This window comes from Corythoichthys intestinalis, chromosome 1, assembly GCF_030265065.1.
Source record: "Corythoichthys intestinalis isolate RoL2023-P3 chromosome 1, ASM3026506v1, whole genome shotgun sequence".
In the NCBI taxonomy this organism is placed as follows: Eukaryota; Metazoa; Chordata; class Actinopteri; order Syngnathiformes; family Syngnathidae; genus Corythoichthys; species Corythoichthys intestinalis.
This window is the reverse complement of record NC_080395.1, coordinates 38,891,564-38,919,362: the sequence shown is the minus strand read 5'-3', so window position 1 is coordinate 38,919,362 and position 27,799 is coordinate 38,891,564. Positions and strand designations below refer to the sequence as shown.

Here is a 27,799-nt window from a genome sequence, read left to right as displayed (position 1 = left end):
TTCGTTATATTATTATTACTATTAGAATTTGTATTTATAATTTATTTGTTTTGCTATCATGCAAATGTTATTTGTAATTGTACAAGCAGTATTTATTAAGGATTTAGCATAGGTTTTTGGGCTGTGGAACGAATTAATTGAATTACATACCTGTCAAGTTGTACGGTATCAGCGTAATTTGTAGACGTGAGCACTGATTTTTAAATATGTACGCCGTACGTTAAAAATCTGTACGTTTTTCGTACATTTTTTTTTCTCCGTTCGGATTTTGTCATCGTTTCGGCAACGAGACAATGTGCGTTACGATGTGTTACTACGTTGGTTGAATGACGCGAGAAAAGTCAGAGACACTGAGAGAGAAGAGTTGTTGTGACGCTGTAGCAAACGCCATGCTAGGCTAGGTGGCTCCAATATTTCCTGACCGTAGCCGACAGCCTACAATTTACGTCTAGATATCAAATGCTTATAAAACTACATGCGAAATGACAGACCGCGCCGTTAATAAACAGCTGCCATTTTGAAGCAGTAAGGGAAGCAATGCAAAAACGGGAGCAATTTTAACAACCTTAACGGTTCATTCACAACATTATACAATTTCCAAACATAGCAAAGGTTACTATGTTTTTTTTGTAACTAATTAATTACTTTTTAAAGTAAGATTAACAACACTGGTCATAAAGATGAAGTCTGCCGAATGAAAAGTGACGAAAGCGGAGATTTCATTCTGCCAATTTGTTGCCGAACACAATTTGCCTGCAACTATTGCTGATCACTTCTCACTATTAACAAAAGAAATTTTCCCTGACTCAAAGATTGCATTCGTAAGTTAATTTTATCAATTGACCTTTTTAATTAATAATTGGACACACTAACGTACTACTTTCAAGTCGAACTGAATTGCGAGCTGAAGTGCCATGAAGTGCAGCCATCAAGACATGATAGAAATTGCCAAAAGTGCTACATACAACTATAAAAAAAGTCACTGTTAAATTTTAGTAATCATGATGTAGTTGAAGATATTGATTGTTCTTTGATTGCACCAGGTTATATTGTTACAATATTACCAATAAATTCATATTATTTTAAAAAGTGGGTTATTTTTGTTTCATATTTCACGCTATATGTAAGATTGTAAGATTAGTCATCAATTTATAAGGGCATAAATCACTATTTGTAAGACTGCCAACGGCCTCGGGTTGACAGGTATGGAATTATAATGTATTCTTATGGCAAAATCCTGCTCGACATAGGACCATTTCTACTTACAAACCAGGTCCTGGAACGACTTAAATTCGTATGTTGAGGTACCACTGTCTATTACAATCATTTATCAAAACTTTGACGTGTTTTTCCTGGAAATAATTAGTACATTTAATCAAACTGACTACAATGGTATGTTGAGTAGTGAAACTCATATCTGACCTGAAGACCCAGGGCTTGAACTGGGATACCGTAAGCTGGTGTTCCTGGGTCACGGCAGGTGTTAAATGCAGGGTCTGCACAAGTACACAAACATACACACACACAAAAACGTTTTCCTTTCACTGTTTAAGGATGCTGACTTATTAAAACTTGTAAACAGGAATGCTATTAAAATTGAAAGAGCCATTAGGCGCTTTACTTTATTAGCTTGCTTTCATTTTTTACTGGTTGCAAACATGTATGAAAAATTGAAATACCTTATTAGGAAAAAAAACCCCTCTGTTTTCTATGATTAAATCTCGAAAGAAATCCTATACCTGCATTAAAACTTTATCTGCTGGTGAGATAACGTCTTCAGCTGCGCAACTCAGGAATACAAATGCTAAAATGTGTCACAAACTCGACTGCCGATAATGAGATTTCGTGGACTGTTATTCATTATTGATGAAGCGTCTTCCTTTGCACATTAAAAAAAAAATCGAATGCACCTTAAACGTTATAGCATTTTTACATTGATGTGTAGGGCAATATAAAACATTTTCACTGCATTTAGCAATACGAACGCATAAACATGTATTAACTAATCTGTCCAATTATTGAATAAAGTTGGTTTTTTTTTGCAATTTGAATATACAGTGGGGCCAATTAGTATTTAGTCAATCACTAATTGTACAAGTTCTCTCCACTTGAAAATACTAGAGAGGCCTGTAATTGTCAACATGAACCTCAACCACGAGAGACAGAATGTGGAAAAAAACAAACAGAAAATGACATTGTTTGATTTTTAAAGAATTTATTTGCAAATCATGGTGGAAAATAAGTATTTGGTCAATACCAAAAGCTCATCTCAATATTTTGTTATGCACACTTTGTTGGCAATAACGGAGGCCAAACGTTTTCTGTAACTCTTCACAAGCTTTTCACACACTGTTGCTGGTATTTTGGCCCATTCCTCCATGTAAATCTCCTCTAGAGCAGTGATGTTTTGTGGCTGTTGTTGGGCAACACGGACTTTCAACTCCCTCCTCACCCCGTGGCGTCAAAATGATAACAAGAACAGTGAGCAAAAATCCCAGAACCACACGGGGGGACCTAGTGAATGACCTACTGAGAGCTGGAACCACAACACTGGAACAAAGGCTACTATCAGTAACACAATGCGCCGCCAGGGACTCAAATCCTGCACTGCCAGACGTGTCCTCCTGCTGAAGAAAGTACACGTCCAGGCCCGTCTGCGGTTCGCTAGAGAGCATTTGGATGATCCAGAAGAGGACTGGGAGAATGTGTTATGGTCAGATGAAACCAAAATAGAACTTTTTGGTAGAAAAAGAATACTGAATTGCACCATACCCACTGTGAAGCATGGAGGTGGAAATATCATGCTTTGGGGCTGTTTTTCTGCAAAGGGACCAGGACGACTGATCTGTGTAAAGGAAAGAATGAATGGGGCCATGTATCGAGATATTTCGAGTGAAAATCTCCCTCCATCAGCAAGGGCATTGAAGATGAGACGTGGCTGGGTCTTTCAGCATGACAATGATCCCAAACACGCAGCCAGGGCAACAAAGGAGTGGCTTCGTAAGAAGCATTTCAAAGTCCTGGAGTGGCCTAGCCAGGCTCCTGATCTCAACCCCATAGAAAATCTGTGGAGGGAGTTGAAAGTCCATGTTGCCCTACGACAGCCCCAAAACATCACTGCTCTAGAGGAGATCTGCATGGAGGAATGGGCCAAAATACCAGCAACAGTGTGTGAAAAGCTCGTGAAGGGTTACAGAAAACGTTTGGCCTCTGTTATTGCCAACAAAGGGTACATAACAAAGTATTGAGACGAACTTTTGGTATTGACCAAATACTTATTTTCCACCATGATTGGCAAATAAATTCTTTAAAAATCAAAAAATGTGATTTTCTGTTGTTTTTTTTCCCCCCACATTCTGTCTCTCAGGGTAGAGGTCGACCCATGTTGTTAATTAGAGGGCTCTCTAATATTTTCAAGTGGGAGAACTTGCACAATTAGTGGTTGACTAGATATTTATTTGCCCCACTGTATACTGTCAAAGCGAGCTTGCATCAAACTTCAGTGACCCTTAATATACAAACTTAGGGGACACATTTTTCTCTGTCACTATGTATATATTAGTCATTACCTATGCAGGCAGGTTGCTGGCCGCTCCAAATGCCATCAGCTTGACATACTCTGGAGGCGGAGCCAACCAACAAGTACGGGGGATGACAGTAGAACCTGACCTCTGACCTATAGATAAAAACACCCCAATCGAACAAGAAAACAGGATGAGCAATAACAAAATCCATCAACAGCCTCTCCTACATCACTTTAAGTGTTCAGGTCGTTCCATCCTGCTCTCTAGTCAAGAACCTGTTTTTGATGAGAGGTATAACACTTTCCTCTGCTACAGCCATATCTAAGACAGTTGGCCTTTGTGCTTTACACGCTGACAATACGAATAGACTAAAAGAGTAATGATCATAAAACAAAGTAATAGTCATTCATCAAAAAGGTTTAGCACTGACCCGTAAGTAAAAATATTTCCTTCACGGAACCCGCTCCCAGGAGAGCCTGGATCACCACACAGCATAGCTGTACACACCAAGGCGGCCAAGTTAGATTTCGAAGGGAATGCATTGTTACTTCACAAATAAAACGAGTTAACACCAGAGGACTTACGTAGACATTGTGGTACATCTCCAGTCCATGTTCCATTCCCCTCACAGGTCAACACAGCTGGCAAGGACAATTGGTAACCATGGAAACAACTGTAGCTAACACTTGATCCCCATGTAAGGTCCGTTCCTTTGATTTCCCCATTTTGTACTTGAGGAGGAGGTCCACATCGGATCACTGAAACACAACATTCATCATCATTTATGGTGCTATGTTGTGTACTATAGGGATTTTGTGCATGAAACCAAATCAGGTGTTTTCTTTCTTCATAACATCTATTTCTTATTAAAAAAAATGTTTGTTTTGTTCCAGAATTTCCTCCACTAGTGCTTTTATTTATTTATATATTTTTGACCGGACTCCATTTCTGTGTAAATTAATTGCAAATCATTCTCCACACATGTTATGGAAGCGTCAAAAGATACAGTTGTAATTTGACGGTTGCCGCATTCATACACGCATGTGCACAAAATGTCATAACATGGAGATGAATATCATAGCGTGCCCATGCATGAGTGTGCTTGTCCCTAACTCCCAAAGATAATACCTGATAACCATCTGCAGGATCCCTGACAACTAATAAAGTCACAGCAATTTCCATCTAACAAGCAGACAGATGGCCTCACTCGATTCACCAATACACACAAGCATGCACACAATGCATACATGAGTATTCCATGCTCACGTAGCACATACATGTTGTAACAGCAGGATTAAGAATGAAAGGGTGGATATAAAGCAATATCCTAACAGTTGTTGCCCAACCAGCTATACTAAAACACACACCATATGGGTATGTTCCTCATCACTTGCTTTAATGAGTTCTCCTGCCCTCCCATCTCTCCCCTTAGTCTTTTTTTTTTTGCTTCCCTCACCACCTAGCATTTTCACCAGACCAATGGGTAGCAGGAGAACAATTGCTTTGAACCAAAAAGAAATTACAACTTGTTCTTGTTACTTGAGTCAATATCACTAAAAGATGCATTTGAGACTTATAATTTTCACCCCAAATGTTAAGATTTTCCATTCAATCGGTGATCGATAATGTAAAAAAATTAATTAAAAGCATCTCGGTGAAGCCTTCATAAAATCACAAACAGAACACATATGTGGATAGAATGAAAAAACAATCCACATGAAGAGAGTTATTGTTCTTATTTGTGTAAAAATGTTTGGCTACTTAACTTTTCATGGTTTGACGATATGCCGAAGGAGTTTTAAGTAATCCCTAAAACCTCATAACATCTAGTAAAACTTCAATGTCTGAAAAAAAAACCTGACGAAATGACCTCAGTTCAGTAAACATCGTGCATCCTGTACCGATTACCTTGTCCATTCTGAACTGTACATTTTTGGTCACAATTTTCAGCGAATCGTACTCAAACCTTAATTGAATATTCAAAGAGAAAAACACATTTTCGCCATATTGGAGACTGAGCTCAGAAGTCACAAAATAAGATTTCTATCAGAACTGTTACGAACCTTGAAGAAGTTTCAGATAAAAAGCACCGGTATGTTGGTTTTCCTGAGGGTAAAGCAGGTCATCCAAATTAAAAAAAAAAAAAAAAAAAAAACTAGATAAAAGTAGATTGTGTATTGAAATGTATTTTGAAATCATTTTTTAAATCAGTAAACTTTACATTAACCAAATATAGAGTTTTCTCGGGCACTGCAGCATTTGTGTTTACATCTGGGTATGTGTGAAATCAGTCATTGAATGTAAGATGGCTATGACTTTCTTTGATTTTAGCAACAATGAATTCCATGTCAAACTTTCTACATTTTAACATGACTGACTATAAATAACAAACAAACAAACTAACCTAAATATTGTCAAGCTATTTGTAAACCCATGGAAAAAAAATAAGCAAAAACACAAGTTCTAGTTCAATATTATACAAAAAACAACAACAACAGATTTAACAGATTGACATCACTTCTTCATTACAGACTTCATTCTCATCTTGTTTTCTTGAACACTTTACTGACTTTTTTGTCCTTTGTTAGACTTTCTTCACATTATTTGTTCTTTCCTTTTGTCTGCGTCCTGTTCCCTACAGCCCTTCCTCTGCTGGCCCATGTGCGACAGCGCCTGTCCCCTATTTTAATTTTAATCCTCTCATGCTCTTCTGAAATTATTGCTCTTCTTGTCCCCTCCTCTAACTCCCACTTTTTTTCTCTTTTAGGCATATCTTTCTTACTTCAATTCACCCGGCCAGCACATTTTATTGGCTAATCCTTTCCCTCTTGTGTGTTTACAGGTTTGGGGGCAGGTATTGATTTGCCTCTTTTGTTTCTCCCATTGCATGCTTCCTGTGTTGCTCACCTCCTTGACGCATTTGCTTTCATTGCAACACCACTGATGGCACAACTCCTGCTGTTTCATGCCTCTCATGTTTCCTCATAACAGCTTTATTTCCTGCAAAATTCTCCATCGTGTTGTTCTTGTGTAGTACCATTTTAATATCTCTATTTTTTCACAAGGACATTTGGTGTTTATTATTAAAGTGGAACAGTGGTCATCCTCTGATTCGCTTGAATTTCAATATTTTTCCTCACTTAAAATTGAATTGTTGTATTTGAGAGTCACACTGTTGCCATCGTGAAGCTATTCAAACAATACTTTAAGCAAAATGAAAATGCCACTCTTAATGCACGCTTTGCAGGGAAACATATTAGGAATTTCCAGAGGAAAGGTCAGATAGCGTAAACGTTTCCGCTGTCAATATCTTACAAGCTACAGGGATGACATCTGACTATAAAATACCCTTTATCGCTAAATGTTGTTGTGTATTTAGTCCAGTATGTTCTATAGTTAGATCTTACTGTTTTTGAGCTTTGAATCGCTAAAAGGTTTTTACATTCAAAGGCATGGCAATACAGTATTGCCATCCCAAATTCCGGTATGACAGTTTGTTCAGCATATGTCACAAAGAACAACTGAGAACAGTAAATAAGGCACGAACACCTAGCATTCAGTGTCAGCTCGTCAGCGATTTAGCATACGTTCGCATGCAACTAGCCCTTACTTCTTGACCTGATTGTTTTCTTTGCCTGTCAACATCAATAAAATCCTGTGTCTGCAATACGCAACTGGTTCCTCCGTCTCGTACATGACAAAATATGTGAGTTTTCATACATTTATGTTCCATTTTGCCACTGTGCACCCTGAACAGACGATAACATGACACTTTACAATGAGGGGATGCTGTCTCCCTTGCAGAAGTCAAGTGGTTCAGAGTTTAAACTCTGTTGACCCCTCCCAGTGGGAAGTTTTACTTTATTTCTGTGCTTGTGCGGAATATCTCTTACTTGAGTTCCCTCCCACATCCAAACACCTATACATATTTTAATTGATTAAATTACCCATAGGCGTGAAACCATGAATGGATGGCTATTTGACTATTTGCGCCCTGCAATCAAGTTTTACCCAGGCTGTGACCTGCCCCACTTGAACAGAATAAATGATAAAAATCCAGTGACTGATACATTTAAAATATGTCCCTCTACAGTAATTATGCAGGTTGAGTATAGTGAGAAATGTGCAGAAGACATACGCTTGTTTTTAGAATGTGAATAATTTCAGATTAACATTAATTTATCGCCTGCAATTGACAACATTAGACAACCAGTTCATTTAAACTAAGGCTAGGATCATACTGCAGGTCTTAAAGCACAATTCCGATTTTTTGTCATATCCGTTTTTGTCGTGCACGTTCAGACTGCCTTTGTTCGTTGAGCACATTTAAGTACTGTATTACGCATGCGCAGTAATTCACAGTCAGACACGCGCTGAGCAAACTGACCCGCATGCTCAGAAGCATCAAAACAAATAACTACGCACTGTGCGTACATGACACATACACATAAGCCTTATGCGTGTGCGTCCGTTTGCCCTGACTCGGCCATGTAAGCAATATTGAAATATTGCTCATTTGGCACACAGAGAAACAGCATTATCAGGCTTAACCTTTTTTTCATTATGATTTTAAGACTGTGGTCAAGACAGCCTCTTGCGTAGTAAAAGCCGAGTTCAAGCTAGGCGCTAACGCTAATTAACAGCTACATCGCTGCCGTCTTGCCTGCTGCTCTCGCTCTTTGGTGACAGAATTGCTGCATGAATTCCAATTTGGGAGACTTGACAGTTCAGACCGCTGCCACATTCTGGAAAAATGTGGCCCAGCTCGGATTTAAACCACATACGAACGTGACACAAATCGGATTTGAAATGGTCCACTTCTATGCGACGTATCCCGTCGAGGTCGTCAAGTTAACTTGAGTTGGAAAAACACGAAAAAATCTGATTCGTGCATTAAGATGTGCTTTATGCACAATTCCGTTTTTTGTCATATCTGTTTTTTTGGTGTGCCCGTTCAGACTGCTTTTGTCCATTGAGCCCGTTCAAGTAATATGCATGCGCAGTCCAACACGGGTTGAGCAAACTGATCCGCATGCGCAGAAGCACCAAAACAACACATGTCACGACACATGCTGGCTGTCATCCGTCATTCCGGGGTGATCATATTTTGCATTTCCAAAAATAGGACACAAATAACAGACATTAGTAATCCCCATTTAGTCTTATATTTTATGTGATTTTATGTTTATGTGAATTGATAGAATGCATGCATGCGCGTGCATAACGCACACATAAGCCTTGTGTGTGTGTGTCAGTTTATCTCAACTCCGCCATGTAAGCAATACTGAAATACTGCTTATTTGGCACACATTTAGAGAAAACCGAGCATAATCAGGCTTATCCTTTACTTCATTTTAAATTTTTTTTATGACTGTGGTCAAGCCTGCCTCCTGTGTAGAAGCCGAGTTCAAGCTAGGCGCCATGATGCTACCGCTAATGCACAGCTATCGCTGCCTTCCTGCCTGCCGCTCTCGCTCTTTGCTGACGTAATTGCTCATGAATTCCAATATGGGAGACTTGACCGTTCAGACCGCCACCACATTTTTGTGGCCCAGATCGGATTTGAACCACATACGAAAGTGTCAGCCATAATGCTTTGAACAGCCAGAACAGAAGTTTTATACTGCTATTTCAGTATTTCCAAGTTGGTCAGTTTTAAGTTTTGCTAGTACTTATACGCTTCAGCAGTCAGAAAAAAAAAAAAAATATATATATATATATATATATATATATATATAAAGACGAAAAATTAAAAAGTAAACTATCACCACTATTATACAATTAAATGGTAAGTGAGTTGAGGTCTCTAAAAATGGCATACTATGACGCTACAAAGTTTTTGTGGGATATTAAAGGAATTTTCACAGTACTCGTTTGCCAGTCAGCAGAATTCCACAGAATCTACCCTTGACCAGTTTTCATTTAAAAAAGGTAATTTGTATTGTGTGGCACTTTCATTAAACTCCCTGGAAAATTGAACTGGCCTTTGGCATGGGCCTTTGCTCTTAGTTATCTAATGTTCTGTATTGCCACGCCCCTTCATCCCTTTAATTCCTCCAGCCCTTCACTTACTGTATTCATTTTCTCCTCTTTCTCCAAACTCTTACTTGATTGATTTAAGCTGTCAGGCCACACGTCAAAAATGCCTTTTTTTAGATTCTTTATTAATCCCTGAGGGGACGTTTCGTTGAGGCGTAGACACACGCACAAGTGCAAGCAGATGTACGCACACACAGATATCAAGGGTGAGAATGCGGTGTCCAGGGAACAGTTGGGGGTGAGATGCCTCACTTCACAACAACAACAAAGCGCAAAAAAGACTAAGTAACAAGGCTGCCCCTAACTCATCTCTGTACACTACATGTATGAACAAACTGTGGCTGCTAAACGGGATCAAATGAAACCCTCGGATCTGTTTGAAGAGCTTTTTGCTTCCCTTATCTCCCTCTTTTTGCCAATTCTTCTGCTCTCCCTCTAATTTTTCCTTTTTCAATTTCCAGCTTCTCTCTCATTTCCAATCACCTACAGTATCTCCTGCTTCTGTTTCTCCTCTCTGTGCATCTTCTCTCTGCTGGCTTTTTCAGCTTTTTCATCTCAGTTCAAAGCCGCACCAACCACAAGAGCCAGCTGGAGATTTTGTGTTTGTAGGATGAAATGGCAAAGAGAGTTTCAGGAAGTATTACTTTTAATGTTGTTGAGAACTGGGGTCCAAACTCTAAATATGGACTCTTGTAAAATCTCGGCCTCATTTGGATTTAATACATTCTGTTTTATTTTCTTCCTTTGTGTTTGTGGAGAACAAAAGTTACTCTGGAAATAAACCAGCACTTAACAATTTTTTATTTTAAGTATCAAGATTTAATCTTCCCTTGGCTGTGATTGGCCCGGGATATTTTATTCTTCCAGCCCACACTGAAAAAAATTTTTTTTATGGCATATTACTATACTTTTATCGATTGTAACCAATGCCTAATCGCTTTAGCTGTATCCATACTGAACAAAATTCACTTTTGTTAGAATTACTCCAGGTGGGATAAGCCTCACTACCTCACCAGGGAGACGTCAAAGAGGCATCCTAATCAGATGCCCAACCCACCTTGTCTGCCTCTTTTCAATGTGGAGGAGCAGAAGCTCCATTCCAGACCCTTCCCAGAAGACCGAGCTTCTCACTCTATCTCTAAAGGGGACCCCCTGACACCCTGCGAAGAAGAGATCTCATTTTGTCTGCTTTTATCTGTGATCTTGTTCTTACGGTCTCAACTCAACAGCTCATGGCCAGAGGTGAGAGTGGCAACATAGATCGACTTCTAAAATGTGTCCATCACTGCTAAAGACTGAAACAGAAGTCACAGTTCAGTTCCCTTTATAAAATGCGCCAAATACAAACATGGTAAAATAACCCTATAATGCCTGACCCCAGAAATAATTAACAGAAAATGATTTCTGATTTTTAAACTTTGAAAGCTTTACGTGGTCCTTAAATATAATATAGGTAGTACCTGGTTTACGAAAAAGTTACATTCCTGTGCTGGCGATTTCACCTGTATTCCCGCATAAATCGGAATTAACCCTTTAAATATCTTAAAACACACTCTAAATTAGAAAAAAAAACTATCAAAAAATATGTATAACACGTCATTGTACTGTCCTCACCAAGACATTGGAGCTACAGTCATATGAAAAAAATTAGGACACCCCATTACCCCAATGTTCACATACAGTGGGGCAAATAAGTATTTAGTCAACCACTAATTGTGCCATTTCTCCCACTTGAAAATATTAGACAGGCCTGTAATTGTCAACATGGGTAAACCTCAACCATGAGAGACAGAATGTGGAAAAAAAACAGAAAATCACATTGTTTGAATTTTAAAGAATTTATTTGCAAATCATGGTGGAAAATAAGTATTTGGTAAATACCAAAAGTTTGTCTCAATACTTTGTTATGTACCCTCTGTTGGCAATAATGGAGGACAAACATTTTCTGCAACTCCTCACAAGCTATTCACATACTGTTGCTGGTATTGTGGCCCATTCCTCCATGCAGATCTCCTCTGGAGCAGTGATGTTTTGGGGCTGTCGTTGGGCAACACAGACTTTCATCTCCCTCCACAGATCCATCTGGAAAATGACTATGCCACTCCAGGACCTTCAAATGCTTCTTACGAAGCCACTCCTTTGTTGCCCTGGCTGCGTGTTTGGGATCATTGTCATGCTGAAAGACCCATCCACATCTCATCTTCAATGCCCTTACTGATGGAAGGAGATTTCCACTCAAAATCTCTCGATACATGGCCCCATTCATTCTTTCCTTTACACAAATCAGTCGTCCTGGTCCCTTTGCAGAAAAACAGACCCAAAGCATGATGTTTCCACCCCCATGCTTCACAGTGGGTATGGTGTTCTTCTGATGTAATTCAGTGTTCTTTCTCCTCCAAACATGAGAACCTGTGTTTCTACCAAAAAGTTCTATTTTGGTTTCATCTGACCATAACACACTCTCCCAGTCCTCTTCTGGATCATCCAAATGCTCTCTAGCGAACCGCAGACGGGCCTGGACGTGTACTTTCTTCAGCAGGGGGACACGTCTGGCAGTGCAGGATTTGAATCCCTGGCAACGCATTGTGTTACTGATAGTAGCCTTTGTTACTGTGGTCCCAGCTCTCTGTAGGTCATTCACTAGGTTCCCCCCGTGTGGTTCTGGGATTTTTGTTCACCATTCTTGTTATCATTTTGACGCCACGGGGTGAGATCTTGCATGGAGCCCCAGATCGAGGGAGATTATCAGTGGTCTTGTATGTCTTCCATTTTCGAATAATTGCTCCCACATTTGATTTCTTTACACCAAGCGTTTTACCTATTGCAGATTCAGTCTTCCCAGCCTGGTGCAGGTCTACAATTTTGTCTCTGGTGTCCTTCGACAGCTCTTTGGTCTTGGCCATAGTGGAGTTTGGAGTGTGACTGACAGGACAGGTGTCTTCTATACCGATAATGAGTTAAAACAGGTGCCATTAATACAGGTAACGAGTGGAGCCTCGTTAGACCTCGTTAGAAGAAGTTAGACCTCTTTGACAGTCAGAAATCTTGCTTGTGTGTAGGTGACCAAATACTTATTTTCCACTCTAATTTGGAAATAAATACTTTAAAAATCAAATAATGTGATTTTTTTTTCCACATTCTGTCTCTCATGGTTGAGGTTTACCCATGTTGACAATTACAGGCCTCTCTAATCTTTTCAAGTAGGAGAACTTGCAAGATTAGTGGTTTACTACATACTTATTTGCCTCGCTTTACGAACAAGTTCCATTCGTGTGATGGCGATTTAACCCGGATTTCCGCGGAAGTCGGAATTGCCCCTTTAAATACCTTAAAACACACTCTAAATTAGAAAAAAAAAAAACTATCCAAAATATGTATTACACGTCATTGTACTGTCCTCACCAAGACATTGGAGCTACAGTCATATGAAAAAATTAGGACACCCCATTAAATATTCAGTTCTTTATTAAGAAATGTTAACATATCGATGTCTGATCTTGTTTTTCTTTATATTTGGACAAGAAAGTGATTTAACTGCAGGTAAACAACAAAAAATAACATTGGTTTCTTACATGTAAAGCCCGTTTCAAGTTACCCCACAGCATCTCAATAGGATTAAGATCTAGGATTTGACTCAATCAATCCAGGACTTTTCAGCCAGTCCTTGGTGGATTTACTGGTATGTTTTGGGTCATTGTAATGTTGCAGGGACCAGTTTTGCTTCAGCTTTAATTTTTTTTCACAGATGATCTCACATGTTCCTCAAGCACCCTCTGATACACAATATAATTCATGGTGGATTTTATGATGGTGAGCTGGCCAGGTCTTGCTGCAGGTAAGCATCCACAAACCATGATACTTCCACCTCCATACTTCACAGTTGGTATGAGGTTCGTTTTCTGCTGTATTGGGTTTACACCGAACATGTCCTCTGTTTTGGTGTCCAAATAATTCAGTTTAGAACAATCTGTCCAAAAAACATTATTCCAGAAGACCTGGTCTTTGTCTACATTTACTCTGGCAAACTTCAGTCTCGCCTTCATGTTCTTCTTAGAGAGCAAAGGTTTCCTCCTTGCACACCTCCCATGAAGGTTAAACTAGTCTCTTTATGATTGTAGAGGCATGCACTTTCACATCAACAGTAGCAAGAGCCAGCTGTAGGTCCCGTGATGACATTTTAGGGTTTTTGGAGACTTCTTTCAGCATCTTGCGGTCTGCTCTCGGGGTGAACCTGCTTGGACGGGCAGATCTGGGCATGTTGGCAGTTGTTTTGAATGTCCCCCACTTTTAGAATATTTTCCGGACAGTGGAATGGCTGATTTTACATTCTTTTGAGATCTTTTGAAATCCCTCACCAGACTCATAAGCGTCTACAAACTTCTTTCTGAAGGCCTCAGACAGCTCCTTTGATCTCACCATGGTGTTTTCTCTCACTTCAACCGTCAGTAGCACACCAAACTAAATGTGAGGTTTAAATAAGGCAAGCCTCCTTCAACACTTGGTAATGATGTTCTAATCATCTGCACCTGATGTGATACACCTGTGTAATGTGGGGGTGTCCTAATTCATTCCTCAACAGAAATTGCATTATTTCAAATAACATTTTACAGAAAGTTATGAAAAAAAAAAATCAGTTTTAATTATTTAGTTCTATTACTTGAATCTCTCAAGACTGTTGAAATTGGTATTAAATATCCATATGACCAAATATGTTAGAAACACACAGGCTTCCATAGGGTGTCCCAATTTTTTCACATGACTAAGTCCTAGCTAGACAGTGAGCTTAACTCCAAAATAAAGATGTCAGATGTCCATGTGGTTTGCTGACTTTATTCAGCTGCTCATGACATCAACACTTGCAGAATGAAACTAAAATGAAATGAAATTATATCAGACATCTTCAATAACAGCAATTCAAATTTGCATCGACAAGTAGCTGCTGATACAGCAATAACAAATGATTAGTTGCCGTCCGCACATCATCAAAAACAATCAAATAAAGTCGTCCCAAGTATTCGACCACAATTGAAAACATCCAATAAACAGTACAAAATGGGTAATATACAGTCGTCGCCTCCGGATCCTTCATAAGTGATAAATGTGCACGCAGGCTGTCACCTGTCACTTCGCTGACGGCTGCTCTGTGTGTGTGAGGTGGCGACATGCATCTGTAGATGCGATCGCTTCCTGTTTTACGCTTCCAGCGCCAAAATAAAAGCATGCATAACATAACAATAGTCAACATTGAAAAAAAAACAACAAAAAAAACCGATGTGACCCATGTGTCGTAAAGTCGAAATCGTTTAAATTGGGTCTGTCGTAACTCAGAGACTACCTGTATTAAACAGATATATACTGTATATTAGGGCTGTCAAACGATTAAAATTTTTAATCGAGTTAATTACAGCTTAAAAATTAATTAATCGTAATTAATCGCAATTCAAACCATCGATAAAATATGCCATATTTTTCTGTAAATTATATATATATTCTGTAAAATAATTTGTTGGAATGGAAAGATAAGACACAAGATGGATATATACGTACAACATATGGCACATAAGGACTGTAGTGGGCATTTCACTCTACTGTCATTTAAATCTGTCTATGCTGTCCTCACTCCGAAGCGTCTACTTTTTCCAAAGCTAGACAGCTAGTGAACGACGCCTTAATAATCAGACTTCTTCCTTTTTCATCTGATTTATTAATAAAATGGCCTCAAACCACTGTCCTCTTTAGACCGTAGTGAAACTACAAAAAAAAAGTACACAAGCATTGCATTAGCAACAACGTTAGCTTAGCACGCTATACAGGTTCACTAAACATAAACAAAAAGCGTCTCATACAAAAAATATAACATTTCGCTTACTAACATAATATGTACATTCTTTACAACAACCATACTTACGGACAAATCTTGTCCAAGGATCATATAAGCAAAACATTACAACGTAGGCGTCAGCTCGAGACGTCGTGCAGCCATATTGAACTGGCAAGAAAGCAATAAACCATGTCGCAAAGCGACCACAAGAGTTCGCTGTTAGACAGCCCATAAAACCTTGCTGTAAAACTTACCAAAAGGCAGATTACTGTCTGAGCGGGACATGTGCGTTAATTGCGTCAAATATTTTAACGTGATTAATAAAAAAAATTAATTACTGCGCGTTAACGCGATAATTTTGACAGCCCTAGTATATATATATATTTTAAATTTTCATTTCTCTTCTTTAATTTGTATGATTAAATGATACATTAAGCATGACATGCAGTGTTCATGGTAAAACAAAAATAAAGTTAGATTGAATGCAATAAGGTTTTTAAACATTTTTTTTTTTTTTACTGCAATGTGGTCCAGAAATGCTTGTATCAAATTTGATTCATTTGGCAGTATTGGGATAAAGTGTTTTGTAGCAGTGTAGTATGGAATAGTTCTGGTTAACATACAGTATGTCCAGAAGCTGCAAATACGTCAAATAAAATTTAGGAATAGACAATAGCCAAAACAAAGGAAGAAATAAAATACATTAGGTAAAATTAAATACAATAGACAAATTGTATCTGGTCAGCATTTATAGAATAAATTAAATAAATATATAAATAATAAAATACAGCACACAGCTTGAAAGTGACAAGCAAAGAAAAGGGCTACCGCCTCCCCTCAACTATTTTAATAGCCCGGCTGGTGAGAAGCACGAAGGAGAATTTGTATCAGTTTTTCGTTGCTGGCACAGCGGATGCTGTAGGGATTGGCAAGCCACATGCAGTTCTTTCATCCCACTGCTACGGCTGGTGCCGCTGAGTGCCATTGAATCATATTTCTTTATTGGGGCCTAAATGAGGATTGTATTGACTAACTTTCCCATGAGCAAAAAATTTCATTTGCACTTAGCCTGCAAGTGTTGAAAACCTCAGGAAGAGGGGGTTGACAGTAGATAAGATGTAATACGCCCAGTGCGTGGTTTTAGCCTGGAGTAGCCAACAGATCGACATTGTAAATAAGATGTAATTTTTCCATTTATACTTTGCATGAGGTTTACTTTTTGTCAAAGCCCACTCTATCGATAGTATATTACACTTGATGCTATATATTTTTGTTGCAACGAGTCTCTGAATGGGTACATTGACTTCATGAAAACAATACTTTTTTGTTTACCATCTGAACAATGTAATATTAAAGGAAAAAAATACTTTATATGCTGTGTTAGTTCATATTAAACACAACTTTTGTCTCTCTTGACAGTCTTTCTTCCCCGGGAAACTGGTCCAAATGGCTCATCTGGTGAAATTTGACTGTGCTACACCTATCCAACTGTCGATGTCCGACTCACTTCTGCCCTGACCTGTAAACAAGACTCCAAAATACTTGAACTCCTCCACTTGGGGCATGTTCTCATACCAGTCTTGGAGAGGGCACTTCACCCTTTTCCAATTGAGAACATTGGCCTAAGATTTGTAAGTGTTGATACTCATCACAACCTGAAGCGACGACACACCACTGGGGTCTTAATGTCAGACTCATTCAACGCCTCAACTGTGTACGGACATTCTGTTCATTGAAGTTATGAACAAAACTGGTGAAAGAGGGCATCCGACTTGCCGCTGGGATTGAAGAGTACACTCTGACAACAGTTGGATAAGGATCGACCAGACACAAATTACATCATCAAAGAATTGCACTGATATTTGAAATCTGTGGAACTAAAAGATAAATGGCAATTTTTCTATCTAAATTTCAGTACAAAAAACGTGGTGTATCCAATTCAATATGATGGCAATCATTACAATTTTAAAATGGTAAAGGAATAAATATTACCTTTACAGTTGGGTTTGGTTTGGTTCCACTGTCCATCTTTAGTGCAGTGCAAAACACTGCGACCCTGTCCAGGTGGTTCCATCAGGTGACCCGGATTACAACGATATACCACCGTGTGGTTGAAGGTGAACTCTCGTCCTAAGTACACACCATTGGCTATCGATCCTGGGTCTCCACAACTGATCACTGCAAGATGTTGAAGAACATCAATTTGTGGATTGTAGTAATCTGATTAAAAGAACATGTTGCACATTATGTACAGTGCCAGCCAAAAGTATTGGCACCCCTGCAAATTATCATTTTACACAAAACTCCAAAAATGGGCTGGCACCCTATTGGCACCCTTTGAAAAATCATGTGATGCTTCACTAATTTGTGTAATTAACAGCACCAATTACTTACCTTACTCCCCAGATGTAGACGGAAAACAAAAACTGACGAGAGATTTCAACAAAAGATTGTGCGGATGGTGGATGAAGAACCTTGACTAACATCCAAGCAAGTTCAAGCTGTCCTGCAGTCCGAAGGTACAACAGTGTCAACCCGTATTATCTGTCGGCGTTTGAATGAAAAGGGACTCTATGGTAGGATACCCTGGAAGATCCCACTTCTGACCCAGAGAAATAAAAAAAGCCAGGCTGGAGTTTGCCAAAACTTACCTGAGAAAGCCAAAAACATTTTGGAAGACAGAAGTACAGCCTTTTTTTGTGAAAAGGCATCAACATAAGGTTTACAGAAAAAAACCGAGGCCTACAAAGAAAAGTACACGGTCCTATAGAGTTATATTTCCATCTATTCACGTAATTATATGTGGAAGCAGGCACATTGCTTTTCTTCTATATTCCAGTAGGCTCTTCTGTCTTGTCTGCGTCTAAATATAATTGTTTGTTATTTTGTATTCCTGAATTCTGTGTCATCATCTCCTGCCCGTTATAAGAATAAAAAAACCTGTAACAAGGGAAAAATCGACTCTTTTCCTTCAGTCCCCACAGTCAAACATGGCGAAGGTTCCCTGGTGTTTTGGGGTTGCTTTGTTGCCTCAAGCACTTGTGCATGGCATTATGAAGTCTGAAGACTACCAACAAATTTTTAAGCATAATGTAGGGCCGAATGTGAGAAAGCTGGGTCTCCCTCAGAGGTCATGGGTCTTCCAGCAGGACAATGACCCAAAACACACTTCAAACACTTTGGTTTGAGAGAAAGCAGTGGAGACCTCTAAAGTGGCCAGCAATGAGTCCAAACCTGAATCCCATAGAACACCTGTGGAGAGATCTGAAAATGGCATTTTGGAGAAGGCACCCTTCAAATCTCAGAGACCTGGAGCAGTTGGCCAAACAGGAATGGTCTAAAATTCCAGCAGAGTATTGTAAGAATCTCATTGATAGAGACCGGAAGCAGTTGGTCACAGTAATTTTGTCTAAAGGTGCTACCAAGTATTAGGCTGAGGGTGCCAATACTTTTGTCCGGCCCATTTTTGAAGTTTTGTGTAAAACGATAATAATGATTTTTTTTTTTTTTTCCCCATTCTCTTTTGTGTTTTTCATTGCAAGCAAAATACATGAAGACATTACTACCAAAGCATTTGCAATCTCAATAATTTTCTCAGAGAAATTGAGCATTATCTGACAAAATTGCAGGGGAGCCAATATTTTTGGACAGCACTGTACTTGTGTACGTTTGCTTTGTGGGAAGAAACACATTTTTAAAAAATGGTTAGGTTAGTTATAGCAGTGGTCTCCAAACCTGGTCCTCAAAGGCCTGCTGTGGGTGCAGGATTTCATTTCAACCAGACAAATGACAACACTTTTTCACCAATCTGGTATTTTACAAGTTCAATCAGTTGATTGCAGTCAGGTGCTGCTTGTTTTAGCAGAAACCTCATTGGTTCACCTATCTGTGCTGGATCGGCAGGAACAAAAACCACGACCCACAGCAGGCCTTTGAGGACCAGGTTGGAGACCACTGAGTTAGAGAACTGCTTATGTAATGCACCATATTTTCTGCGTTATGAGGCGCGCCTAAAAGTCTTCAATTTTCTCAAAAGCCAACATCCGATGAGCCTTATATATTGGTTAATAATGGCATGACAGTCCCTTTAGCGCAGCTCCATCTAGTGGATGCATAAAACAATCCCAACCACTACTACTACTACTGTGCCTTATAATGCGGTGTGCCCTATATATGAAAACAAATTTAAAAGAGGCCATTCATTGAAGGTGCGCCTTATACTCCAATGTGCCTTATAGTGCGGGAAATACGGTAATTGTCACTATACTTTCATTTTTTTTTTTCATTACCTTCCCCTTTTGTTCAACTTCCTCACAGAAACTTCTTAAATGTCCCACAAGAACTAACTTGCCTCACTACTTCATCTGTCTCCCATTTTCTTTTCCTCTTTCCCTCCAAGCCTCTATGGGCCTCTGTGACAACTACACAGTGCTGCCCAAAACAGAGACAAATTGAGACAACGTGCAGTTTTGAGTCCACTCTTTCCCTACCAGTGCAGTCCGGCGGTTGTCCTGTCCATGTTCCATTAGTTGTGCAGTGTCTGGTGGTCAGACCCGATGTTTTGAAGCCTTCCCAGCATGCATAAGCCACTGAGCATCCAAAGGTGATTCCGTCACTGGAAACGATTCTGCCTTGGGCCGGAGTGCCAGGGTTCCCACACGATACAGCTGAGAAGCGAATGCATAATGGAAAATGATGGTTAATCTTAATAATGTCAGAGTGAGCAACACTGCCTTGCTGTCACTCAAGGTCGATCGTGTGTATTGTCTGCAATAATGAGATTATCGCTAGAGCCAGATGGAAATAACAAAAATATGTCCTTGAGGTAGTGAGGCTAATTAAATATTAAGGGTTGTTGGAGAGATTCCCAGCACTGAATAGCAGACAGTGCAGTATTTTAACTGTGAGCTGCAGGCTAAACACACCGACAGTATCCACAGTGGTTTTAAACTGCTCCTTGTTGGTTTTGCTCAAAATAAAACCATGCTACTAATATGCATGAGGTAGTCAAGATTGCTGGCGAAAATATTGGTGGGCCTCCATCAAGAAAATGATGCAACAGCTGTATGAAAAATTCAGATTTATAAAAATATAATGCTTATTGACATGCATGTTTGCAGAAAGTCAAAAATATGAGCATTACTATGATATGATATTCTGCTGACCAAACTGGAAAAATAAATACGTCTTAGTATGATGCAATCCAGTTCTGCAATCTACAATAAGCATATTCTTAAATTAATAATAAGCATCATCCTAGTGTCCAACATGTTGCCGTTCGTTTACACAAGTAGTGTCGTTCTTTACATACAGTGCAATAATATAATACACTACATTTACGATACACTACATTTAGTATTCATTCAACTTTTGTTCACCAAATCCAAAGAGACTAAAACACATTTTCACTTTGTATGCTGTGGGATGCATGTGTTTTTAATTAGTTATTTTGTAATACTTCCTGAAGAAATACATAATCTGGAAGAAACCTTACTGGCTTACGTTTGCAGGTGATTGATAATTAGGCTTCATGGGGGCCTGCGCTAGGCGGGAGATCACAGTGTCTTTGTAAAGGCAGAACTGTTGATACAGCTCTTGTATCTTTCATTGTGTCTGATGAATGAATGCCACTGCATCTGATTAGACAGACACCCAGCAGTTCGAAACAAATAGCACATGTGTTTCTGGAGACAACACATATTTTCAAAGACCGTCAAATTGGACAATGCCTTTGTATTTGATGTTGTAGCACACTGGTGCTTTTTTGTTAGCACGCTTTGTAGCCTGTTATCTTCGCTATGATCACGCTGTGTAATTGAGGCATTCGCATTATTCAACTTTTGTTTTTGCACGCTTAACTACTGCCTCATAAAACTCTTTCTCCAGAAAGTTAAATGTGGCTGTTTTGCACATATTTTTGTATTATCTGGGTTGAATTAGAAAACAACAATATTCAAAAGCCATGCAGCCACATTAAATATGAACTGTGAAGAAGTAGCAAGTGACCACAATATGGCAATTAATGAGAACATGCCAACTGATGACTAAACAATTGGACAATGGATGAGAAACATCAATATGTGCCACATTTACTATAGCTTTCTTTGTGCTGTCATACTGTATGGATCTTTGTATGTCACAGTGATGAATACACTAGTCTTTCTGATTCAGCTTTTAACCACCATTAGCGTAATGAAAAACAGACAAGACACAAAGAATTAATGTCACACAGACAGACACTTGGACAAACTAATGAGCCGTTGATGCAGTATCACTTTAGAGGAGATGGCAAAAAGTATGCAGGGAAAAAAAAAAATCAAATAAAACATTATCACTAAACAAACAAAAGAGCTCAACATTTCAAAGATGTCAGGCAGCAGACAACAGTGGGTAACAGTTTAGGTAATATGATCAATTTATTCAAGCTTTGTAATAACACAGTTCAAAATAGTTTTATACCAAACATTGCTATATTACTAAATTGCATAATGTTTTGTCGATTAATCGATGAACTAGTTAGTTCGAATAATCGAGTAATCAGATAAGGAACATGAAAAATTAACATACCTGAGCTGAGCCTTCAACAGTATTTAAAAAAAAAATTTTAAAAAAGCGGATCCATGTACAACAAAAGAACACTTGCATTAAAAGTCCGCTAGCGTAAATGCTATAAAATGCTAACTTATTTATTTATTTATTTTTTTTTTTTTTTACAACGCTCTTAGCAAATGGTTCAGCCACATTCCCACAAAAACAGATAAATATACCTATAAACTAAATTATGAATGCATAAAAAAACATTAGCTCTAAGAAAAACTTAACAGGGAACAGTTGGATTCAGCTATGTGAAAAGAGGGCAGTGTATCCACCCTAATCAATAAAACTAAGTGCAAACACTTTTGAAATAAACCATTTAAACGCCACTTTAATTAAACGAATACTCGAAGCAATACAATTTAATTAGAAACACATTTTTGCCAATCGAATACTCGAGTTAATCGATTAATCGTTGAAGCACTAATAATGTCATCATCTCGATGCTGCTAAGTATGAAAATAATTTTTCTCTCAATTACTTTATTGCATAGCGATTTAAAAAAAACGTACATTTCTAACAGCATCTCAAGATCAATTCCATTCCACATGATGAATTACATATTGAGTGATCAAAAAATATTTATAATGGAATATCCCCAATATAATCTTGCTCAAGTATAAAGCTTGATATTTGTTGCCAGCGCTGAATGAAATGTGGGTTTTTAATTAAATTCTTTAATTAGAACAGAGGCACCATAAGAGGGTAGAAAAGGAAGATAATTTAAACTCTTAAGGTCTATCTTTAGTACCGTACTTGTATTTTCCCTAGCGGTAATAATAAAATCTAACATATCAACTGACAATGTATGACTCACCATTACCTATGCTTCCACTGGACCACTAAAATTAGTTAATCTACTGGGGTTTGCATCAGCATTATTGTATGCAGATCAGAGGTAGAAAGTGACGCACTCCAGCTGAGTTTTACTGCAACAAACTTTCTTATTTTGAGAACTTTTCTTAAAGAAACACCCTTACATTCAAAGAGATATTCTTTACTTTTACACAAGTAATACTATTTTAAGTAATGTTACTCTTGTTGAGCAAAATCTTGTGCTAGTCTACTAAACTCTGATGCAGATATGTAACACACTACAGAGGTGCGAGTAAGGAAATCAAGCAGCTTCCATTTTCTATGTCCTCCACAGGGCTATGAGGACCCACTTTAATTTACTATAAACTCTCAAGGGTTTATAAAGCGTCTTTGGAAACTGCTGTTGTATAGGGTTCCCTTTGTTGGCACAGACTGGGAAATCCAGTGCAGTCACGAGCTGAAATCCTCTATATCTAGGCCACACACACGCACACGCGCACACACACCTCAGAAGTTTTCCTTCTGTTACCCCCAAAATGAGATTCATGCTGCTGTAGGTTCTTTTTAATGACCTGCTGTACCAGATAAATTTACAGTGCAATTTTAGCTTTAACCCCAGTTTCAGTGCGATGTTTCAAGGCGAATGGCGCAGTCCGATAAACATCTAAATTTTTTTGGGATGTTTTACAATAATGTATGGACTATGTAACAAGAATTAAAGGCTTACTGCGACAAATATGCCAACTAGCTGGATGGTACTACATTCTTTAACGGAGAGATTAAGTTTCACAACTTGAGAGGCTAAGCTGATTTATTTTTACATACATTTTAGAATAATTAAGTCCATATTTCAAGAAGGCAAAGAGGTTTATACAAAATTTGCACTCCTTCATTTTTTGGTATGGGCGAGCAGTCTGGGTCGATAAGGTTAATTTGTTCAAAGATTTGTTTGCATAGAAAAGCCATCTTTAACTTTTAAAATCAAGTAGTGCTGCATACCATTATAATAATTCATGAACAAGGACATACAGTATTAGTATGGTGTACTGAAATCTGATTTGATTGTTAATATTTTGAATCTCCGGTTGACGACCAGTCCGAAGTGCATTCCTTCCCTCGCCCAATGTCGTTGGATTGATGGATGTACAGTATCTGCAGTGATTATTTAATGCATGACTGGACTTTGTATCAGAAAATGAGAAGCTGCTGAAGCAAATGGTTGCCAGAAGAGTTATGTGCAAATAAAGAATGTCACTTCAGCCAAAAATAATCCCCACTGCCTATGTGTGAATTGAGGAGTGAGAGTCTTTCACATCACTGCGGGTTTCCTGTAAATGCTTGCCGCTGAGCTCGCTCACCTTGACACACGGGCTGCGTTCCACTCCAGGTGCCGTTGTGGAGGCACGTCCTCTCAGCAGAGCCAATCAGATTGTATCCAGCCTCGCAGCTGAAACGCAGCAGGCTCTTGGTTTTAAACTCTTCTCCTCCTAAACGGGCACCGTGGGGAGGAACCCCTGTGTCCCCACACATCCCTGGACTCAGACCTTTAGTGAGAACAGATAGTTAGAGTTAATGTCCCTACTCTAATAGCTTGGGAAGGTGCACATGCGATGGGGATAAAGATATCCAGAGGCAAAATATAAAGAACCTCCAGTTCATGTTTTTATTATGCACTGTTGGTATGCACATGCAAAGACATACAATATGGATGGTGTGGCAAATGTGATGTGGTGTTCCAAGTGTAATATTATTACCATATTTTTCGGACTATAAGTCGCACTTTTTTGTCATAGTTTGGCTGGGGTGCGACTTATACTCAGGAGCAACTTATGTGTGAACTTATTAACACATTATGATATCATTTCACATGTTATTTTGGTGTTTTGGAGTGACACTGATGGTTTGGTAAACTTACTAGCATGTTCTTTGTGCTATAGTTATCTGAATAACTCTTAATAGTTATGGCCATTTTTGTGTTCTGCCTTTGGCAATGTGTGTTCAATTGTATTAATGACTTTTATATTGAAATGCATGCTTTTAGTTTGTGGCGCTTTCACGCCCAAGTGGGGGTGCACTCGCACTTGTTTACGTTAAGACGAGCGTTCACACGCCAGAAGAAGACGGACAGCTACGCAGCGTCTCTGAGCGAGTGGGCAAGAGAGAGAGAGACACGGCTGCGAACCTACGTTCATTGTTTATGCTTGTAAAATATCTCTACAGAGGCAACGCCTGTGTGTATTGTCTTTTCTGTTGTTGTTGTGTGTTTTCCACCCGCGATCGGACACTTGGTGCCAGTTGTGTGGTTGTTTGAACGATGTGCTAATGCTTGCGAATGCATGCTAACCGTTTGTGTCATTGCTATAATAGCACCTAATTATTATTTATTTACGTTGATGCGAACCTGTTTGGTACCGAGGACGAAATTAATTCAGCAAATTATACGGACGTCCAGCATCGACATTTGGGAGTTTAGCTCGCTGTATAGCCAGGACCGAGCCATAGCGTCCTGGTGAGGACAGTATATTCGCATTTCGTTGTTCATGCATCATGTAACATCATACTGTACACTTATTCAGCATGTTGTTCTCTATTGCATTTTTATATTAAATTGCCTTTCAAGATGACATGTCTGTTCTATGTGTTGGATTTTATCAAGTAAATTTTCCCCAAAAATGCGACTTATACTCCGGTGTGACTTATTTATGTTTTTTTTCCTCTTTGTTGGGCATTTTATGGCTCGTGCGACTTATACTCAGGTGCAACTTATAGTCCGAAAATACGGCATTACCCTTGTAATAACTCCTTGTTGAAATGTTTTTCACACCTGATTTCAGTGCAAGACAGGTTTATTGGGAGATTATTTTACTGAAAATTAGACAAAATGAGTGCAGTAAAGTGCAAGGAACTAAAATGAATACAACACAGTGCTTCAACTAACACTCAAGTACCGCATGCCTACCATTTAGCAAGTTAAAATAATTAAAAGGATTATATCATTTGACAACAAATGTATATTGTATTTGTAACTCATATCGTTAAATTGCACAACTCTACAAGAAGATACTGAATGTGCTGCTGCCAAGATATTGCAATTCTACTTACAATACACTATCAATCAATCTATGTGTTTATGTGAAAAGTACAGGACAATTTCCTTTATTTCACTTTTCTAAACAATAGTGTATGCATCTTAATGAAACATTTCAATAATTCATGGGCTGGATGATTATGAAGATGTATAGTTGGTGCTGGTCCACAATTCTTGGAGGACTGAATGCCATGTTGATTAGTTTAAGTGAACTTATGAGTTAGTGGGAAAATAGCTTTTAGGAAAACAAATGTTTTTATGATATATGATGTAATCATACAGGCTTGGTTGCAGAGATAAACATACTGAGGCGTTCACATACAGTGTGACCCCCACGAAAACTTTGCATTTAGGCTATGCTAAATTGTTCTAGCAGTGAAAGCGCTGAGCGTGTCACAACTTTAGGAGCTTAAATTCCACCGGTAGGGATTTGTGACTTTAAGAGCTCTCATCGAGGCGCTGTGCATCTCAATGAGGTTCTCCAGCTGCAGGATGGATTCTGCCCCGCTGAGCCTTCTGGTCCGAGGCCAGCCGAGCGAACTTATTGCTTTCCGGCTGTTGAGACGGTTGACACTGGCTTTGGAAATGATCAGTTGTAGTGTTATGAGGTTTGCATGATAGCACTTGACAACATGAGTAGTAAACTAGGACTATCACTCTTCTTCACCCTTATCTTCCAAAAAAAGTTAGACCTAGCCAGGATAAGCTCATCCTTTCATTCATACAAAAGTGATCTCAATTTTAGTGTTCGGAAAATTGTTTGATTAAAAAAAAGTAATTTTATTTTGTAATTGATTTAGATTCACAATGGGAATCATACAACTAAATAAGATGGAGAAATAAGAAGGACACAGGTAAGGTTTGTCAGTTTTTCTTTCTATAAAATATGAATAGCATTTAATGACATTTCTTACAAAGACGTCAACAATTCATTCTGAGATGCATTGTCTGGAGACTTCATTGTGAGGTGGCTTCGGAAACATTCTGTTGCTGTTCGTATCTGTCGGTTTGGAATGAATGAATGAAAAAAAAAAATCTAAAACTAAAAACTAAACAAAACATGCAAGTCTTTCATTTAAAAAAAAAAAAAAAGTTTCTGAAATTTTCGGTATGCTTTAACAAACGGAATACTAAATTATGCTCTCTGTACCAAATGAGAGTGGATGCATACTATCAAATTTATAATTCTATTTTACTCTGCATATGTATTTTTCAACCCTAACAAGTGAGACATTCCACTGTGTTTGGCTTTTGGTTCACATCTCAAGGTGTGCAGGTCTCCCCTCAAATTTGATAGACTTCATTTTATTATGTTTTTCTTTTTCATGTCATTGTTTTGATTATTTTTAGAATCATGAGTACCATGTTGCTGGTAAAGTCACTCTGGACTTTCTCAACTCATTTATTTATCTATCTATTTGAGGAATAAAGTTTGTTATGCTACTTTCATCAGAGGAGATACGGATCATATTTCCCTTCTGGCATTGATTTGAATTGAGGCCCTGCTGGGAGATGCTGCGACCCAGTAAGCTTGTAGATTTAGAAACAACCTGCTTTGCACACAAAAACATATCTTGACTGTTTGCTGCAGTTTTCATGAAGAATAATGTTTGTCACCAACCAAATATCCAAGCTACTGTGCAGCTTTAATGAGGGAAGAAGCTTTATACAACCGGGTGACTTTACCAGTGCAGTAGGGTGGCGCCCCACTCCAAGTGCCGTCCTCTTGACAGTGGCGAGTAGTGTTGCCCACCAGCGTCCCTCCTGGTACACAGGAGTACTGCAACACGGAGCCATACGTCCAACTGTGGGTCCCAGGCACGATCATGTTTGGGGGCACACCAGGGTCACCGCAGGATATAGCTGAGAGACAATTAGGGGTGGTTGAAAGAGAGAAGGGAGGACAGTGGTGTTAAT

The 27,799-nt window shown here is 38.8% G+C and overlaps 1 protein-coding gene across 2 annotated transcripts in view; it reads right to left on the bottom strand.

Moving 5' to 3' along the window:
- Positions 1–27,799, bottom strand: part of LOC130927696 (CUB and sushi domain-containing protein 1-like) — a 687,910-nt gene that overhangs the window by 27,017 nt on the left and 633,094 nt on the right. For both annotated transcript variants that reach the window (XM_057853669.1, XM_057853670.1), the window contains exons 59-66: positions 27,569–27,745; positions 24,153–24,338; positions 19,875–20,051; positions 17,377–17,562; positions 4,109–4,282; positions 3,955–4,021; positions 3,570–3,676; positions 1,423–1,496 (exon numbers count right to left, since the gene is read on the bottom strand). In XM_057853669.1, coding sequence (XP_057709652.1) covers positions 1,423–1,496; positions 3,570–3,676; positions 3,955–4,021; positions 4,109–4,282; positions 17,377–17,562; positions 19,875–20,051; positions 24,153–24,338; positions 27,569–27,745 — 1,148 coding nt within the window. The remainder of the gene's footprint in view (positions 1–1,422; positions 1,497–3,569; positions 3,677–3,954; positions 4,022–4,108; positions 4,283–17,376; positions 17,563–19,874; positions 20,052–24,152; positions 24,339–27,568; positions 27,746–27,799) is intronic.